Raw genomic sequence first — 21,297 nt, 5'->3', positions numbered from 1 at the left:
AGGATAACTTTGCAAATAGTCGTGACAAAGAGATACAAAAAAAAATGCCACAAAACGAATGCAAAAATTGGCAACTGGTGCGAGGTGTGTTGCCAGTGTGGCCAAAGAAGCCCTCCAACAATGGCATTTTTAAAAGGAACGCAGCTGGACAGAGGTGAAAGGTAAGAAATAGCCCACACTGGAGGTTGGCCATGCCAGCTGCAATGCCATCCTTAAACCAGTCACTTAGCCAGGTCCAGCCATGAGCCCGCACACACGCGCACACACACACACACACACACACACACACACACACACACACACTTCTACAGGAGCAGCTGGGGCCGACTGTCAGAGCAACAAAACCTGATCTGCTTTCTCTCGAATAACCTCACAGAGAGACAGGGAGGAAGAGTCTACGCTTACTGGACAGAGAGCACAGCTGAGCTGTAATCACAGAAGAGGATTTTTAAGCCTATGATTGTTCTCTAGTATTTTCTATTCATCACTGCTTTGCCATAGAAACTCTCCTGACCCTTCCTGAGGAGTTACAACAGGGAGTCCAACACAGGAGCCATGCTACACCTGTGAGAACAGGTCACCACCGCTCAGGGGCTCCTGGCAACAGCGTCCTTTGGCAGGACTGTCAGGGATACCACATGGAAAAGCCAAGTCTGATGCCTCTGCATGCATATAGCAGTTTGAGTGCCACTAAATTGAATTCCCCCGAGAGAGGCAGCGCCAACAGATATAAAAGAATTCATTGCAAAGTGCATTTCCATCTGCCCTATGGATTACCAATGGGCCACATGCCCTGCTCAGGGTGCCAGCCCTCAGGAAATTAGACGGCCTAAAGGCACACAAAGTAGTTGTGTTTTATTGAGATGCAGGTTGTCTCTGATGAGAAGCTCTGAATCACAGACAGAGTAGCACAGTACCCAACAGCGTGTCATGACTTTTACATTCTCAAGAGGTCTGGCTGCTAGGCAAGTTGCCTTTTTTCCTTTTTTTTTTCTCTTTTTCTTAAATAATTAATATCTGTGATAATTACAGGGGACAGTCTTCTCCTAATAGATTTGTTGCAGGAGATGGCTCTTATCCCCATTGAACACATTGCTTAGTGACTCCTGTTTCAAATCCCCAGACTCTCTCAGAGGAAAAATTATAATGCTGCCCATCAAGCCACCAGATCCATCGCAAAAGGAGCCTTGAAAACGAGAGCCAGGTGCCTAGATAGATCTGGTGGCACATCACTACACAGCCCCCAAAGGAGAAATATGAGGTATGACCCTGGCAACATTACTTATTGAACGACATAGCCAAGACATGTGGATTAGCTCCACCGAGGGTCTTAGGAAGTGAGCTGGTCAGACCCACAGAGGATAAGAATGATCATGATCCAGTACAGGCTGAGCCCAACACCTCAGGCTGGCATGCCAGAAACACCAGGCAAAGACTGATCCAACACAGTTTGGGAGGCGAGGAGTGCCAAGACCTCTATACTTACCACCGAGTCCCGAGTGCTTGCTCAGAGGGGATGGGATAATGGAGAAAGAAAACTCAAAAAACAGCTGCCTCAAGAAATGACTTGTATTTGTAAGAAAAGCAATGAACGCCTGGCACAGAGTAAAAAAATGCTTGTATGAAGTTAAAGTGAAAGAACAGAGGCAAATGTTCTTCAAATACCAGCAGCACACATTGTTAACAGTGCAAATAGAAACTACAAAATGTTAGACTAATCTAGTCAGGCAGAATACAATGTTAGCCAATGTAGGAAATGGTTGAAACGCTGCCACCGATGGCCTTATGGCTAAGAATTAAAAGGACAGGCACATTAAAAAAAAACTCTAAAAACCCTATGGAGTGGTTATTTTTTCTTCCCTCCCCCTTTTGCCTGGCGTGGGGGCATGGGCAGCGAGGCCCTCTCGGTTATGGCTCTCTGCAGCCGGCCACTGCGACAGGGCAGCGTGGCCTGCGGTGGGTCTCGAGAGTCGCCTGGCCCCTCGGCCCCTGGTAGGCACACAGTGGAGGATGCCACTGCGTCCTCCCCGGTCCATGTCGAGGCACAGGTCAACTCGACATGGGGGGTGGCTCTTTGGGAGATGCGCGTCTCGAGGACCTGCGTCCTCGGCTGCTTGAGGAAAGCTAAAATCTCTGACAGGTAGTTATGGATGGCTCTTGTGGAGGTAGCCACAATGCCCAGCTGCAGCTCCATGCGGCCCATGGACTGGGACATGAGGCCCATGGACTGTGCATGCTCCCTCTTGATATTCTCCAGCAGCTGCACAATCCTACTGTTGGTTTCCATCAGCAGCTTCTCTCCCTCTGTTAGCTGGGGCTGCCCTCTCCAACCCCGATCCCTAGGGACAGGCTCAACACCGCAGCGCTCTTCATTCATCTCATCATTGCCCTCCTCCTCAGGAGAGTCACTTTCAAACTGAGGAGTCCTACTGAGGGACTGATCCCCTGGAGACTGTATGTCCATGGTGCACTCCGGAGTTCGCGCCGGTGTTTGAAAGCCCTCAAAATCCTCCCCAACGTTGCTGTGCGTTTCAGATGAGGACAGTGGCCACTGCCAGCTCTCTGTGGTTCTGGCTGGTGAGTCTTCATCAGAGGCAGGCACCGAGGACTCCTGTTCTTCGGCCGGCGTGGACAGCGAGCTCCCTCGGTGATGGCCGCCTTGCCCGGAGGATCCAGGAACCTCCCCATCTTGCTCCCCAGTGACATCTGGCAATCAAATAGAGGAGCAACAACCACTGTATCTGAGGCCAGGCAGATGGAGGTATCTACATGCATTGGACAACACATAGAAAGAAGCCAGTTGGGAAGCCAGGAGTGTATGTGTTTGGGCAAACGGAAGGGCCGACTAAAGTTTAGTGACTGCACTGGGCACGTGGCAGTTGATGCTCATTAAGCACCTTTGGCACCACCAACGCACACTGTCCTGTACCCAGAACACACACAGCCGTGCTGCATCCCAAGGCAGGAGCTACGAATTCCCCTCAGCGTGACTGTGACAGGCAATGGCAGTGAACCTAGCGAGAAGCTCACCTATGCACTGCAGTGGTGTCAGGCAGAAATCCCTGGGACGAGCTCAGGGCCAAGGGTCCACTTGAGCTTCCTGGGGTGCTCCACCACTGGCTGAGGGCAGCCCTTTGTTGCTCTGAAGCACTGCTGGCTATCTTCACTTTTGTCCGACGTGTGGCGTCACCCCCACCCCCAGTGGGCTCTGTCCACGGTGCCCGTCGGTGGGGCCGATCCCGCGAGCAATGCCCTGCCCAGCACTGCCCTCTGTTCCTCCAGACAGTCAGAAACACTGTCTGAGGGCATTGCTCAGCGGGATCTCATCGTCTCCTGGAAATGAACTGAATGTTGCCCTCCCCCTGGCTGCCTTTTCCCTTGCCTGAGGGCACGTGTTGGACACCTGGGTGCAAGTGCTTCCCTGGGTGTGCAAAGGGGCATCCCTGCAGACTTTGAGGAGGAGGATATTGTCTCATGCTTACTTTAAATCCTCCCCTACATAAACTGCCCTCCCAAAGGCGAGGACTGGCTCAGCCTGTTGCACCCACAGCAATCAGAGCACAATCCGCCCCACTCCATTCCGCACCGTTCTGGTGAGACTGTGGCCATAACTCCCACCCTTTCCATGCTGCAGATTAAAAAATGGGCCCATCTTTTTTTTTTTTTTTTTTGAGGGGGACAATTTGGTCATCAGAAATCAATCTGTTGTGGTAGGGCAGCCCAAAGCCCCTGCACTCCCAACACTCAGGCAAGGGATAGGTGAGAGAAGCGCTGTTGTCAGTAGGATTGTGTCCCGAGCAGCAGTGGCTCACTGTGGCTGGCTGTGCTGCTCACACTACAGTACTCTGAATGCCAGAGCAGTGCTGAGCCTACTCTCTGGCATCCCAGTCTTGGAAAAAGTTAGTTTTGAAAAATACTCTGCATGCTGCTCTTCAGACCTCAATGGAATTGTAAAGTGTTGCTGAGGTCATGTTAAATAATACTTCGGGTTCTGTTTTTGAGTCGGGGTGGGGGTCGTTTGATTTAAAAAAAAAATAAATTGTTTTACATGATTTAAAATGAAAGCTCCTTCTGACAGACCCAAGGATCTCTCCTACTGTATATCAATCTCTGCCTACCATAATGTGGCACTCATTGTTTCTGCACCCAAGTGCCTCCAACATAATACTGCTCTAAGAGGGATTCTGTGTGATGTAATAGGAAGATGACTTTTAAGTGCTAAAATAATGGATATTATTCGTGCATTTAGCATATTCACTCCTTCAAAGTATTCACATTCAAAGTATTCACATTCTCTCTGCGTCTGACTGGACTGTCCAGTTGCATGTTTTATGGAAAGTGAGGATGAGATTGTATTTGTAAAAAGGCATGAATTCCTTATGGAAATGAATTTTAGGGACAAACTGTCATGCAATCATTGGCTCTTCCACTCCATGGAGATTTGAAAGGGACTATATAACAACCTAACTAATAACTGCTTCTTCCTTTGCAATTCCTCTCCCACTGTGTCTAACACAGCCACAGCTGCATTCCTCCATTAGCAAATCTCTCCTAACAACTATAGTGTAGGACCATGAAACTATTTCTCTGCATTTTCCTGTTTGAGTACACATAAAAGGGCACAACAATAACCAGGGGACCTATCTTTACCACACATAGCAAACACACATTTCAGCTAAAGTCTATGGAATCAGAGTGAGATAAGGGATTGTATATACTCATTCTGGTAGAGCCACTGGTCATACAAAATGTCTTGGCAATTCTTTGGACACGTCATCAGAAAATTCCCTATATCTGAAAACTCCATTTACCTGACAAGTGTTCTGAACAGAGCCCACCTAACAACTGGTAAGCAACAGAACCGAACTAAACTAAAAGTCAAAGTAAAACAAAGTCAAAAAACTCCAAAGCCCACACTAATTTATGAATATTTTTGTAAATGGCATCACTGAGTTTAGTTTGTTCAGATTCCAGGGGATCACAACACTTTTGTTATTTGTGCACGTTCACACGCTTGCCAGAGGCTTGTGAAGAAGAATTCTCTGAAAAAGCATAATAAATTTTTGCAGAATTCCTTATTCCCTAGGAAAATTGAGCAGTTGCCACCCCCCTATTCAGTGTTTTCAGCCTTTCAGAGCAGAAAGAACAGCATCTGGCATAGGTGACCAATAACACAAATGACAAAGCAAACAGTCTCTGAAAACCCCTGAGCAGAAAGTTGATTGTGGAAACCTTTGGCGAATACTTCTGAATAATGAATACATACACTGGTTTTAGGTTAGGTTGGTAAACTTGGCTAGCAATGAAATAGAGGAATAATCATAAACTTTTATGATTTGCAACGAAGTGTTCAACATGCCTTAGAAACTCCAGTTTCTGGAAGCTTTGTGAAGCATTGACATGGGGTGTGAGGAATTGAGGGTGCACTACAGGCATGGCCCTACACAAATTTTAATTAAACTACAGAGAAATCATGGGAGAACTCCCTGCAGGTCACTGGCTGGCACCATCCTGATGAGTGTGTCTGTGTCTGCCTAAGAAATCCATTCCTTGATGACCAAAAGTCGCCTGAAATTCAGGGCGTGTCTTGGTCAGGTGGTTGCACCAGTGCCAAGGCTGGTGCTGTTGAAAAGGTGTGCCAGGCACTGGAAAACTTGGTTCAGACAGAAACTGCCCTTATGTTTGAACAACTGCTGCCAGAAGGATTGAAGGTGGCTGATAGAGTGACCTCAGCTAACTGCCTTTACCTCTTTTCTTTGGAAAAGGGGTGACTTCCAAAAAAAGAGAGACCACTGCAGCTCTTGAGTCAACACTGGCCAGGAGAACATGGATCAAACTGTACACCAACACTGTTCATCTTACTGGCTTGTTAATTTGCTTTAAAAAAACCTCTCTCCTTTCAAAGCTGTAAGCAGAGTGGGTACAAAGAAGCACAGCTTCCTTGGGTGTGAAGCCAAGGGAAGAGTCAGATCCTCAGATCTTTCTGGCCATTTCCACCTTACACTCCACTCCTACATGCAGCATTTTGCTCAGAGGGATAAATACAGGCAAAATAGGTAACCCATGTCTTTCATAGGTATCTTTTAGCAGCCATCAAACTGGCAGCCTCCAAGGTTCATGTTACTGACGTCATGCCCTTGCTCTGCCAGGGCATGACTCCCATTTCAAGCCTTAAATGCCCAGCTAAGGGACTCAGAAAGGGTCATGCAGATGGGCTAAAGGGAACGGAAACATCTGCAAGCCAGTGACCACTTCAACTTTAGTGTTTGATCACTGTGAGGACTATGCAGCTATTTTCAAAAGTCCCACAGGACTCACAGGTTTCTGGAGGTTTTTTTTTTTGTTTTACCTCACTGATTCTGTTGTGTTTAAAGGAAAAATGAGATCTGGTATTGAAGTAGGTCCATGTAACAGCAGCTAGTGAACCTCCATCAAAGTCCTAGCTATACTGCTTTCTGTCCTGGTAGGCAGTGTCTGTGTTTCTGCAGCAGAGCCTGTAGCTGCTGCCTGCCCAGTTGTTTACCCTGGGCTGATACAGAGCTTGGGCTGATGTGGTGGATCAGCAGCTGCTCCTGGAGGCCACAGGAGAACAACTCCATGTGTGCCCAACAGGGGTGAACTGTGCTCTGACTGATCCTGTCCTGAACGTGGGGATCAGAAGCCAAGTTTATTCCAGCCTTCAGGTTCATGAATATGTCCATTATTTTGGAGCACTGCTATACCATGCTGCCTCCTTGGCACCACAACACTCATTGCCAGTGAGAGTTCTTTCTGTTGGTTATTAGACATCTTTAGGCTTGTAGCAATTACTGGGTTGAGGTACACAGTGACCTGACCGGTTGGTTCAGCTGCAGGGGGAGAGGACTGAGACAGAGGCCAAGAACAGAGCAGGGCTTTGGATATACACAAACTTTAGAGACATCAGAAGTATTTCCTCAACTTTTGTTCCCTGAGGAACAGTTGAGATTGATGCCTGTGTTGTGCCTTACCTGCCACTGGGACTGGCAGCTGATCCCTCCCTGAGGTGTGCTGCTCTTTAAGAAGCCCTCCTTTTGCAATCCCACCATTCCTGTTTCACCTCTGCTACTGGATCGTTGCTTTTTCCATTATCTCTCCTGGTCACACTGCCCACCAGTGCAGCTGGACGTGAGGGGTGGGGCACCGTCTTCCTGCTGACAGGTGGGTGCAGATGGTCCTTGGCCACACCAAGTGGGCCAGGAGCTCCACACCAGCTTCTGGGACCTGCCTCTGCTGCTCTGGACCTGGGCCTCTGTCTGTGTCTGCATCATGCCTCCTGGGGTGGCTGCACTGTTCAAACTGCTTAGGTACCAAGGTGAGAGGTGCCTTGTAAATACCTAAGATAGATACAGACACAAACTGTACCAGGTACATTCTGCAAAACTTCATACAGTGCCAAAGGCACCTCCGCGCTGGAGGATCACCCACCTGCTCTGGCATCTGCAGGCAACCACAGGCAAATATTGGGCATATGGGAGTTTTTTCCCTCTGGAAAAGTGATGGCAACACAGGACACTCACTCTTCCTTGGTGCCAACAGGGTTGGGCACATGGCCCTTAATGGCAGGTAATGCACATGCACAGATTTTGTTCCGTCACCTTTCCTGAATATGAGTTTACAAGTTTAGTTTAATATCTTTCATTAGCTGATAAAGTTTGTTTCCTTGTCAATAATCTGCAAAAATAGGCAGCACTAAAAGGGCAATCTTCATGTATGCCTATTAAAAATGTATAGAGATTCATTCAAACTACATAAAAATATGACTGTGTTGTTGCTTTTAGCTTATGGATTATTTTTCCCAATTTCTTCTATTTTTAACTTCAAGTAGCTTGTTTTTAGCATGAAGACCAGGAGGGTTATGCATGTAATTAAGTTTCTATGTATTAAAAATAATACAAAAAAATTTTTTTAAAAGACATGTAAAACAAGCAGGTGCAATTACTTACACTGTGTTCCTTTCAGGGTTTTGTCACTTCCCATATTTATGCAAAAGAGCTTGCCCTGCTTGGAGTGGAAAAGAAAAGCAGGGAAGTAACTCCCTAAATTTTGAGTGAATGTCTGGGTGGGAGAACCACGCAGAGGACAATTTGGACAAAAAGTCTGTCTGGGAACCTGCAGGCAGAGCAGCTCTCCAGCACTAAGGGGGTGGCAGCAGAAAGGTGACAACCTCCTGATTTGCAAAGAAAGCTTGGTCAGACTAAAGAAGTTCTTTGGATAGTGCTGCTTGTCACACAAGAACTGCACCTGAGGAGTGTCCCTGGGAAAAAAACAGGTGACTTCTGCTTGAAGATGGTTAAAAATGGATCTCTGTTCCATTAGCTAACCAATGGCTTCCTTTTGAGCTATTTAAATAGGTTTAGATGTACAAAAATCCATCAAAGACCAAAAGTAGGTGAAGTATAACAAGGCCTTCAACACACCACTAAGCATTTAAAGACTAAACTTAGCTAAAGCTTGGATTCAGAGTAAGAATATTAAAGGTTAAGGTTGAAATCCAAATTTGGTATTTAGGGTCACATTTAGAGGGAAGAAACAAGTTCAGCCTAGAGTTACATCATGTAAATGTAGAGTTAATAATACACAGACAAGGAATGACTGGAATTTTCACTTGGACAGTTAGGCTGCTCCTCATAAATCTGCCACCACATTTTACTTTGGAATTACCTTCTTCCAGACCCACCCCAGATGAACAATTTTCTGAATTGTGCTTAAATCACGGTGCCAAAAATCACACATTTACCATCCTGTGAACAACATATTACTTTAGCAGTCAGCATGATGGGCAAATACCAGAAGTGCTTTGCAATACAAACACAGAAGGCACTTGAAACACTTTCCTTCTAAGAAAATTAAGGGAAAATATTGGTCTGTTCTCTGGGATGCTGCAAATTCTACAAAGTACATTAAAATAAAATGAAAAAGGAAAAATATGGAAAATAAATCAGTAAAGCATAAAAATTGTTTAGTGACTAAAATTAATCATTTAATATTGAGTATCAGTAAATACCATTACATGACTTATGAAAATGATTTGCATGTATTCAAAGGAAAAAACTATCAGAACTTTCTTGAAAGGAAGACTTATTTGTGTTTCTAGGGCTGAAATTTCCTTCACATTAGTACACACAAGTCACATTTACACATTATAATCACATCATGAAAAGTCATTTCAAGGAAGGCAGAAAACTGCTAAGTTCAAATTCTTTCTCGAGATACAATTTTCAAGTACCAGCTCTTTAACAGCGTAATCAATTCATGAAATAATTCTACAGGCATTTAAAAGACACCTGCAATCCTGAAGCCTTACAATTCAGCCTACCTTGAAAGAGGAATGGTCATTGTCTAACAGTGGTTTCTGTTCAAGAACAAAAACAAAGCAGAGAATATAGTCAATACCCACTCCTGCCCTGCAAGCCAGGTGGAATTTAAGTGGCAATTTGAGGTTCTGTTTAAGAGACAGCATTTGAAAATTTGGCCTAGTGATAAAAGAAAGACAACCAACTAAAAGAAAGCAAAAAGAAAGTGGAGGACTTAAGACACTTGCAGCCTTCTCTGGTCAGACATTTGCTCTCACACTTTCACACCGAGGGGAAAAAACAAACAAACTAGAAGGAATTATCTAAACACATTTATTTTTCATTATAGTAGAAATTAATTAACATGGGTATGTGAACATTTGAAGGCAAAAAAAAAAAAAAGCAATAGCAGCAAAGGGAGTTTTGAGATGAGGGAGGTAAGTCCTTCATCTCCCTGGCTCCTGAAAAAGAGAGAGAACACATTAAAAGTGCTGAAGAACTTTTCCACTGCCCTAACTATGCCATGTGTGGAAGCACATGCAATTTTAATTGCTCCTCATCATTTTGGCTAGGTGGTTTGAGATTAAATTGATAATATCTGAGCATAGAAACACTCCCATAAATCAACAGACTTATTTTGTCTCTTTCCAAATGCCACAACCCCCACATTTCCTAGAACACTTACAATTCCTTTTCCAGCTTCTTTCATACCATTGTCTTGCTTGGCGGAGGCAGAAAAGTTTTGAAAACATTTTCAATTACTGGCCTGTAGTAAAGAAAAACAAGTATCATGAGAGAAGAAGCAGCTGATAAACCCAAAATAAGACTAGTGCACATGAGAACAGCCATACAGATGTTGAACCAACCTCTGCTCAGGGTTCCCAGAGTTTCCAAAATGTTAGAGCTTCCCACACCTCATGCAACCGAAACCCTGGTTTAAGAAGATTTGAGTTTGGAGTTACCTGTTCATTTTAGGTGTTTTGGCACAAGTTGGTGATCACATTGCCAGCCAAGTGCCAAAATATTTGGTGGCAAACACAGGGTTAACATTGCTCCCTTTGGGAAACAAATGGATTTTCAACGCTTTTCTCTTACAAAGTGTTTTGCTTGTACTCCTGTTGCAGCCACTGTCCTAATCCTGCACCTTCTGGCTGTGGCCTCCCCACAGGTCACACTCCAAACTGTAAAACCCATAACCTGGGTTGTAAAAGGGGCTGGCATTTCTTCACATGCACTTCACAAAAGTCCCCAGGCTCACTGCTTTCTGCTTGTGAGAAATGACAGCCCCATGACAATTTTTTTCCTCATGACTACATGGGACAATTCCAAACATGTGATGGGAATCAGTTACTTACACGGGAAACCTTCAGGAATTCTTCATGAAACACGTTGTCTTCTGCTCCCATCTTCTAAAATCCAGTGTCTGGTGGAGCTCAAAAACCTTCTTCCTACAGAGAAGTACTGCAGGTTCTGGAAACTCCCAGAGGAGCTGATGCTGTGGGTGCTGTGAGAGTGGCTTTGATGGTGTTCCCATTTTTTCCTGCAGACAAATCTCCATCATCAACTCCACCACAGTGAAATAAAGAAATGATTTTGGAACCCAGACAACTTGGGGAGTGGTTTCTTCAAACATAACAGAACACTGTGAGCTAATCCACTGTTTGGCATTCATTTATATATTTATATATATTTGCTCTGCAATTTCATTGTTTCAGAAGCCATTGGAACATGCCACCTTTGAAACAATGGACAACAGGGATGGGATGAGGTGTGAATGCTTATTGCAGACAGAGCTAATAATATTGCCTTTGAATGCCATCAACTGGTATTTTTCTGTTCAAATGCCAGGAAAGACTTGATGCCAGCTAGCAACATTCTGTGTTGATGAGAGCACAGTTACTCTGTAGCTGTAGGTGGTGATTGCATCTAAACTCTTCAAAGGAGGACAGTCCTCAATTTATATTTGCTCCTGTAGCCCCCAGCAAACCCCAAAGACCAGTATCAGCACACATACTTCATCAGTGTATGGTACATATCAATATTTGATATTGATCACCATATCAAACCTAAGAAAAAACAAGCCACCATCCCTAGTCACAGCTCACACTCACAGGACACTGTCAATGGAATACTTATTAATATAGAATTATTTGGCATTCCCACCTTGCTGTGAACATTTAGTCTGCTCTATTCTCAATTTTGTGCTTTCTCTTAGAGGACTTTTCTATCAGGCATTTTAAAACTGCACATTTCAGCTTTCTCTGAAAATCCCACATTACTCACTAAATCAAACCCATTTCCTGGCAGTAAAACAAAAGGGCTTAGGAGCAGGAAAACTTTAAATAATGTATCTAGACATTTGCAGGTCTGAGTTTATGGATGCATTCCTTAAGGATCATATAACTTTAAAATTCTCCATCCACAAGAAGTTATTGATTAAACAAGTGAAACAAGAACTGAAGAAAAAAAAGTCTTTAAAAGCAACCTTTTCACCAGCTACATAAGCTTTTTAGGAAGAGAGTGGAATTTATTATTTTAAAACATTAATTTTGAAACTCTAACAATACCTATTTTGAAACTACAACGTAGTGACGATGAAATTATGACCCCAAATTTTTCCTTTAATGTTTCCTTTTTTAGAGTATTTTCAAATCTTTGTTTAAATTTGTTGCATGAATGTTCTGGTTATTCTTCAGTATTAATGGAATTATATTTCAAGTGCTGCTACAACTGTTGGTTTACAGGTTGACACAACTTATCCAACAATTCCTGGGAGATTACAAGTCACAAAAGAAAGGAGAATGCCTCCTCCCCATGCCACGAAATCCACCGAATAGTTTGACTAATGGAAAAAACATCCTCTCCACACACACACACTTTAAAGTTGGAAGGTCCCTCTCCGAGTCAGGCAACTGCTCCAAGCAGAGTCAGTGGCACAGAAGAAGCACAGCTAAATTTTAATGTTTCATGCCATGTAACTGCAGTAAAATTCCAGCACTGCCCACGCCATACTGCTCTAAAACTAAAGATTTTATTACCTGTCTCTTTAGACACAAATATCACATCCTGAATACAAAAAATCCAGCCTATGTTCTTCCCTTCCCCTGTCCTCCCAATGAACCAGAATCCATCTCAAAAGACAGCCAGCAAAACCAGAACCACAGAAGCCATCATGTCTCTCTTAATGCCTCCCTCAGCTCTGACCCAGAAAACCAAATCTGGGGTTAACAGAAGACTCTACAGTAACAATGCAAAGGTTTTTTACATGCTACCAAAACGTAGTTTTCAGTAGCAATGTGGTTTATTCCCTGAATGGAGAATGGCAAATATCACTAGCAAAGTTAATGACCTGAAAGGAGGTCAGGAAAGAGTAGGAAAATAGAGAGTGGAAAATAACCCAATTTTGCCCTGTTTAATGTTAAAAAGGAAAGACACTGCCTACAGCTTAGCTCTGCTTCCCAGTACACTGAGCTTTGTCCAGGAGCAGGACAGCCTGTTTGTCCAGCCACCACCAGGGGCTGGGGAGGGTTGAGGCTCTCCCTGGGGCCAGACACCATGAGAAGGTGGAGATGACACAGTCCCTGCTCAGCAGAGCTCACAATCTAGGAAAGCAAAATGACATACAGGAGCATGGAGAAGTGCAGCTCAACACACACAAACTCTGTGTACACAGAGAGAAACACTGAGAGGAACCCTTCCCACAGCACCACTGCCTCTGCCTGCCCTCTGCTAACCATCAGTGCTGGGCTGGTTGCTCAAAGGGACCTGGGCAAAGGGGCTCTTTGGGAGAGATTCAAGGAGAAGAGTTTCTGGAGCAGTCCAGGGAGGGCACTCCATGCATGAGAGATGTTCTACTGGGAATTAAACATTTCCTCCAGGGCAAAAGCTCAGGGGGTATGTGCAAGATCCCTGTTCCCTGAGACACAGACAGTGTGGGTTTGGTCGTGGGAGCAACGTGTGGCCACTAAAAAAGACAAGAACCACTAATGTAGGACTACACTGAGGGTGTCACTGGCCACTAACCCTCTGTGACTGCACAGGAACTGAGGAGATGAGATGGAAGGGGTTGGAGAAGAGTTGGAGACAGAGAAGGAAAAAAAAGGCAAGATGAGGGAAAGGAGACAAAAGGAAGAAATGGGGGGAGTATTTTCAAATGTGGTCTTCTGTTTGAGTTCTTAGTGTGTTTGCAATTTATTAACTAAATAACTAAAAAACATATACAATAATTAATGTACATTTGACACCATAAAATAAACTGGACCATATGCCAACATTTACATTATGTTATTATCCTTCACTATGGAAAGGTGAGAAACAGGTTAAACAAGAGACAAAATGCTTCCCCTTACCCTTCTTCTTCCGTACTGAAGCTTGGAAATAGAAAGGGAATGAACTGTGAATCAATTCTGAAGGTAATTTTTTATTTGCTAAATCCTTGCCTGTCATTTTGAGCATAAACATTATTCTCCCAGCTAAGATGTCACTGATCCCCTCCACTAAACACGTATCTATCAAACCACAGTAGATAAAATCTGCTTTTGCCAAGATGGTTTTCAGGGTTTATATTAACTCTAAGAAATGTCTCCCCTGCAGGTATTAGGCACACAGGTAAAATTGGTAGTTTTCTTTCTAAATTCTTTTTGAAAAACAGTAATTTGGGCAACTTATTGATACCAGGGCTCTCAAACTATGGCAATAGGCTATTTCCAGATCTTTGCAGGGTGAATGGAAAGGAATCATTAGCATACATTATCTGCCATCTTTTGGACTAATTAGTTTGCAAGAGAACAACTGAGATGCTCTGCTCGGTGTTAGGAAGAACAGAATAACTAAAAACAGGTCAGTAAAACTGTAAGGAGAGTTCAGAGCCAGGCAAAGGAAGTGACTGCAATGACTGCAAGATGTATATTATTTTTTTTTTAAATGTTGTTTAGCTTAGCTGGAGACATTACAAAACTATGTACTCTAAGGGGAAACCAATGGGGAATTTCTATTTCTCTTTTCCTCCTATTACATAACAAGGGACATTCAATAAAATTAAAGGCATCACATTTAAAACCAATAAAAAAGGAAATACATTTGTACACAGCACATAATTAATCTGTGGGATCCTTTGTCACGAGACATCATCGAGACCATGAGCTGCTTCAGTTCAGAAAAAAGGATTACACATATATATTGATGAGAACATCCACAGTGTTCATTCATAGAGCTTTCCTCTCCAGTTTGCACATTTATGTTATGAAATAAATGCTCATTCATTGGTTTAACGGATATAAAAATGTGGATGTTCTCATAGTTCTCACAGATGTCCAATATATACACATATACATATAGAGATATATAAATTATAGATAAATACACACATACAATCTGTGGTTTACGTCAGAAGACAACTTTTAAGTGATGATAGGGAGAACATTTCCTCTTGGGAAGCTTGTTCAGTTGTTGTGCAATTTAAGAATTCCTGTTCCTTCTGATCACAGCCCTTTTACAAGGACAGATATGAAAATAGGGAAACCACAGATGTAATTTGTTAGGGTGGCAAATGTCCAGAGTGCCACAGCAATGGCATCTAGGAAGAAACCAGATTTCTGCCACAGCTTTGCCAGGGAACAGAAACTCCTGGAACACAGACTGGGTTATTCTGCAGAGCAAACTGAAATATTTGCCCTACTTGGGTAAAGATATGAATGGGAAATGTGCTTAAAAATTGAAGTAAGTGTCATGGCTGCTTGTTAAAAGAGTTGTGGTGGATTCTGCCAGCCAGGGGGAACAAACAGCAGCTCAAGAGCTACAACCTGAGCAGGGGCTAAAATATGATGGTCACTGCAGGGGGTTGTTACTATTGACAAGTTATTCTCCCCCAGGAACCAGAGCTGCCTCTACTTGGAGAACACTGTCCACTGTGGAAGGTTGAAGAGAAGAATATCCTCCATTTGAAAGCAATTTGAAAAAGAGGAGAGTGAAGGGGCAAAAAGCAAAGTTTTAAAGCCTCTTAGCAAACCAAAGCACCGTGTCAGACCCAAAAATTGGCTCCAGAAATGACAGTTTACATTTTAAAACTGGAAGAAAAATGATGGAGCATTCGCAAACTGTTGAGTCCTTTAGTTAAGCTCCTAAATTTCTTGGCATAGAAAAATCACATTTTCTGTGGTTTGCTGAGATCTGCTTAATTTTGGTCTTCATTTGGTTGTTATACCATGGAGAGGACAGTCCCCACTTGGGCACCCCTCTGTTGGTGAGACCTCCCATGGGGCCTGGACTCACTAAAGGAGGGTTGGAGTCCATCTGCCCAGAAAATACTGATTGTCAGGGGCAAAAAAGGGGCCACAAGGCTTTGATTCCTTCCAACTGGCCTTCATAAGAGTCCATGCCAGAAAAAAAATATTATAAAACGTAAATATTTAAATCAATGCAGTTTTACATGGAAAAATGGTTTCATTGTACGATTTATGATCATCTATTACTCTCCAGTGAGGGATGTAGTTTGTTTTTATACCCAATTATCACTTGCTAAATACACTGTTCCACTGTTAGACAGAAATACACACTGGAGTTTTCTCTATGTATATACGATTTATTCATAACACATTTCTTAATCCAGCTGCAGAAACTGTACTTTTTAATGACCTAACAGACTAAAACCAGGAAGAACTATTACCTTCCTCATTTCTAGAAAATTAATAAAAATTCCTGAAGAATTATGCATATCTAGGATGCTGATGATCAAGCAGAGGAACCCACAGTCACATTTCTTAAAATTAGCAAATAAAAGACTGAATGCTCAGTATTTTTTTATTACCAAAGAGAGGAATTAAGTTTATCTCATGCACAGGAGTCAAAGTGATATCATAATATGCACTTCTTTCAGATCAGCTTAATGAAACAAGTCGAAAGTTGAAGCTGCTTTAACACTGTCAGCTTTTAACAACAGCTTCTGGGCAGCTTACCTTTATCCACTAATGAGAGGCCACAGAAATTTAAAATAAAACAGCATTAGATGAACTGCAAACTCGGAAAGCAAAGCTAACAAAATATGACACGGCATTATTTTTTTGGTCTGTCGATGCACAAAATGTCCCAACCAACATTCTCTTGCAGCAGTAAAGGCACAAGTTTAAACAAAAATCATTCATGCCAGTCATGCACGGTTTGAACTCTCCAGAGATGCAGCATTCTTAAACCTGCCCTGCTCTACACACTGTGCACAGTGCCTTTAACCAACTGGACACACACACAGCTCTATATACAGATATTTACATCTCTGCCAAGCCATGCTTGCCAAAAAACACTTTCTTACCAAGTTCTTCCAGCTCTGAGGTCATGGACTTAGAGCGCAGGGTCAGTGCAGTGGTTGGAGCTCTCTTGGGAGGTGGAGGGGCTTTGCATAGAACAGAAGAACACACAGAGTGAGCAAATACACCTCTTTAAACCCACCAAACTCACACAGACAATTTCATTTTAATTAAAAAAGAATAATCTCCATGAAATAAGGTAGGAACAAATACATCCATGCAGAGGAAAAAGCCAAGATGCTTTTCCCTGTACTGAATTTCTCTCCTGTTTCTGCTTTGGGCGTAGGTTGTTTGACACATCCTCAAGGTTTTATGTAACAGGACACATAGAAACATTTAAAGCTAAATAACTGTGCACTTCTATTTTCCAACAGGAAAGAAAGGGCCTCACAGCAGTTGTGCCCCTTCTAAAGCTAAAAATCTCCCAGGGACCAGCCAGTCTCTGCCAGATGGATTTAATCTTTGAAGGAAGTGTTAAAGCTGAGTTATATATAATATAATATAATAATATAGGGAGATTCAAAGGGATCTGAATAGTTATGGTGAGTTCAGGGGAAACAGGTGATCCTCAGAATAAATGAGATCTTAAAATATCAAGGGAATGAGGAACTAAAATTCCTTTAGTATCCTGAAAACAAATATTTCTGGTGGTCAGAAAGGAGAGTAACATCCAAAAAGGAATGCCAGTGTTGGCAGGGAAGTTGGAGATTCCCAGTAAATGCCACTGGCCCTGGGACACCAGGAAAAATTAAGGATTCTTGAGTGTTTTGTTCAATACAAAATGTCTACAGCACTTTGACAGGAGGTGGCAAAGCATTCCGGGGGCAGGAAAGAGTGATGGGATGGAGGGAAGAGGCTGACAGAGGTGTTAAGTATCAGGTTGTTAATGAGGTATCTGACTGAGGGCAACAAAATCCTTCCACACCATTCCCAAGGTACAAAGACAATTCCCAGGGAACTGGCAAGGCTACAAAATGCCATCAGAAAGGGACAAGGTTCAGAGGACTGTGCCACTGCCTTGCCACCCTCACAATAGAAAAGTTCTCCCTAAACTTACCCTCTTTCAGTTTAAAGCACCGTCCCTTGTCCCATCACTCCATTTAAGGCCTATATGACACACCCCAAAGGTGGAGGCAAAAGGTTCATTTAAAATGTGTGAATACTTTAATATAACCTTTTGCCCTCCACTCCCCAAGGTGGCTTTTTTTCAATTTTTATTTTTTATTTTGCAATGTGAAGAACACTCCTGGTGTAGACAAAGTTTCAGTCATGGAGCCCTTGGGGTTCCAGCTCTTCACCCCTTCTTGTGCTGAAGAGGCAGGTGATAACTCAAGGAACTGGTGGGAGGAACAGGGATTTTCAAAAATGAGAGACTAGTTAGCAGCAGCAATCTTCTCTGTTTAATGATAATTAGGAGGGCTTAATGAATTCCCAGCGTGGCTGTCACCTGAGCAAACTCAGGGGCATCTCAGGTGAAGGGAAGAGTGTAAAATCTTTTTTTGTGTTTTTTTTTTGGTGCAGTTTTAGAGGTAGTTTATTTTGGGTGAGAAACACACTGAAATTCTTCAGGGGGTAGTCCTGTCTTAGGATATAGGTTAACCCATAATCTCAATTAAATTAAAAAATAATAATAATAACAACAACAATAATAATGACAACAACAATAATAACAATAATAATAATATCAATATCATTATCAATATCGATAATATTAACAACAATAACAATAACAATAACAATAATGAAAATAAAAATAAAATAAAAATACAAATAATAAAAATAATAATAATAAAAATAAAAATAATAAAAATAATAAAATAATAAAAATAATAAAAATAATAAAAATGATGATGATAATAATAATAATAATAATAATAATAATAATAATAATAATAATAATAACAATAAACCAAACCTAGGCTGGGAATAAAAACTTGTCCTGTTTGTACCCAGCCACTTCTTTTGCAAAGTCTTTGTGGCACCCAATGCCACACAAACCCCTCTTGGATAACATGGGTAACAAAACCATTTTCACTATCCCCCAAATGACACAAAAAGCAGCTGTGTGTGTTGTCTGTTTAGGAGAGGAGAAGGGATAGTCCCTGACTGGAAAAATCCCTCTATTTTGATTTTATGTAGAGGAGTTTTCTCACTAAAATATACTTTTTTTTCTACCAGCCTGAACATGCTGCTTACTTTTGTTACTCTTACAGAGGTCCCTTCTGTGTTTTGCCAAAGTTCTCTGTGATTTCAGGAGGAGTTAAATTAACCCCATCCAAGTACACTTGGAATTAATTAATAAAAGATCATCTGTTTGTTGTGCTTTTCTTCTCTTGCTACTACAAGAAATGTTACTACAAGATCCTCAAACATATCCATGCATAAAAGACAAACTTCCATGGCAAGCACAAGTCACTTTTGTATCAATAAGTCAACACAATTAAGTTACTCCAAATTAAACAAGAATAAGCATTTCAAATTTGAACAGCAATGTCTCTGAAACAGTGTTTTGGTGTCTCTATTTTCTTTGCTGTGAAGCAAGAGCAAAATTGCCCATCAGGAAAAGAGGAGGAAGTACCTTTCTTTCTGGCTGTGTCATCTGGATCAAGATTCCTGGTGACTGTGACAACCTTGAGCACGAGGTGATTTCCCCCCTGGCGAATCATGTTCACCACCTGCCTGTGGCCAACCTTCACCACATTCTCATTATTAACCTGCAGAGAAAGAAAAGAGTCTTTCAGATCCAAATGCAGAAAATTTTGGCTCCAGCAGTTCAAAAAACAGGAGGTGGAAAGAACAGGGAGAGTCAGAATTCCCAGGTACTGCCTCTTAATAAAAATATGTGTTTAAGAAACATGACATGATGAGAGGAAAACAGAGTTATCTCCTCAGGAAATATGCAGCTGAGGAAGTTCAACCAAATCAATATTTGCCTTCTGCAAGTTTTTGGAAGGATTTCATGTCCTGGAACAAAGGAACTTGGGCCATAGGAGAGTTTTCATGATAAGAAGAGTTAAGTACACAAAGCCCTGACCAGCTACTGTGGTCACACCAATTAAGCTTCAGACTGAACTGCAACTTATATTCCATATATATATTTTCAGCAATTCCAGCACTGCATCTATTTCTTTGCTTTTTGCTGAATAAGTCTTTCCATGATATTAATTAACAGACATAGGAGAAAGCATAGGCATAAAAACTGTAAATAAGCCTGGATAAAAGCAACTGATTCATTCATTCAATCTGTAAGGAGCCACCGAAGGTTCTCTGAAACGAGAAGCATTTGGGATTGAAGTGGTGCATGTGCTGTTTGAACATAAAAGCTCTTGAGGAATGGGAGAAGAGATGCTGCCAGGATTCATGCTGGGGAGTTGGTCTCCATCCAAAATTCAGCTGACTCAGTGATACTGCAACGAGATCACTCAATGCCTTTTGAAGCGAACACTCATTTTTGCAGTGTTTTTGCCTCCCCTGTTTATTCTGACAAGCATCTCACTCTCTAAAGAATTTCCAGTTTGGAGCAAAAGCTCTCATTTAATATCATTGCCTTTCAGCAGAGCAAACAGCACCAGCTGGAAATCAGTTTTTCATGCCTTTTATCAAAGGGAAAACTTCCCCTTTTTTGGGTTTTAGCTGAGACAAAATGCATTCTAATAAAATTATGCAACAGTAAACCATATTTTTAATACAATGCTGCAGGCAGAAGCCTCAAGTCTGGTCTGTCTACAAGCCTGAGCTGCTTTCTGAGCTGCTTTTTTGGTTTCATTCACAGGGACGTAGGTGTAACACAAGCAGAACATGCAGACCTGTTGAGCAGGCAAAGATGAAGTTCTATCCTTCTGTAGGTGGAAGAGATAAAAGAAAATTGATTTAAATAGGACTCTTGCCGTTTGGCTTTATGTTACACCTTCTTTGCATCTGGTATTTAATTCCAAGAGATGATATTTATTTAGCTGGACCAATGGCATCTAAATTTAATCTGTCTAAAACACTGAAGCAAACAGTTATCCATTTAGTTCTGATTTTCTTCCAGAATTAAAACCTCACTCAGGTAATTATTTTCCACAGGGAAAAAAATTAAAATTAAAATTAAAAAAAAATCAAGTAATTAAGAATTATAGAGTGCATCCACTCTATTTTTACTGGAATTAAATTTTAAGCTTGGAAGCCAGTAAGGCTAATATAATCCCTAATGCTATCAAAAATAGGGCCCTCCAAGCAACCCAAAAGTTGATATTAATCAAACACATGCACATTTCACTAGTGTAAAGTGATAAATGTGCACAATGATAAACAGCTTATGCAGCATCCCATCTGTTCCCATTGCTGTGTGCAGTGATATTTAACATGTAGAGCAGGAGCAAATACACCCAACACATTCTGAAAGCTGCCTCAGAAACAGAACCTGCAAATGTGGCCAAAACACAAATACTGATGGCAGAGGTGAAGGTTCTTTAACTTCAGGAATAGTTGGGAACAGAGGAACCATGAGAGATCAGCAGAGCTGAACTTCATCTGCATCATCTTCAGCACCTCAGGGGGGAAACTGGAGCCCAATTACAAAGAAATAACTTTGGAATTGTCAAGAGCTTATAAAGAACCAGATTTCAGGGCCATTATTTCTTGTACCCTGCACAGAAGCCAAGTGATTGCAGTAAGTGGTGAGGAACCAGAGTTCAGGCTTT

General features: G+C 42.1%; 1 protein-coding gene across 2 annotated transcripts in view; it reads right to left on the bottom strand.

The window, feature by feature from the left end:
* The window catches only part of SHANK2 (SH3 and multiple ankyrin repeat domains 2), a 283,596-nt gene that overhangs the window by 23,446 nt on the left and 238,853 nt on the right, over positions 1–21,297 (bottom strand). The window contains exons 16-19 of one of the 2 annotated variants that reach the window (XM_071559239.1): positions 19,191–19,326; positions 16,618–16,698; positions 16,268–16,276; positions 13,664–13,684 (exon numbers count right to left, since the gene is read on the bottom strand). In XM_071559239.1, coding sequence (XP_071415340.1) covers positions 13,664–13,684; positions 16,268–16,276; positions 16,618–16,698; positions 19,191–19,326 — 247 coding nt within the window. The remainder of the gene's footprint in view (positions 1–13,663; positions 13,685–16,267; positions 16,277–16,617; positions 16,699–19,190; positions 19,327–21,297) is intronic. The other variant, XM_071559238.1, reaches the window with a different exon arrangement.

Source organism: Pithys albifrons, chromosome 6, assembly GCF_047495875.1.
Source record: "Pithys albifrons albifrons isolate INPA30051 chromosome 6, PitAlb_v1, whole genome shotgun sequence".
In the NCBI taxonomy this organism is placed as follows: Eukaryota; Metazoa; Chordata; class Aves; order Passeriformes; family Thamnophilidae; genus Pithys; species Pithys albifrons.
The sequence above is the reverse complement of the archived record's forward strand: the minus strand, read 5'-3'. Positions and strand labels throughout refer to the sequence as shown.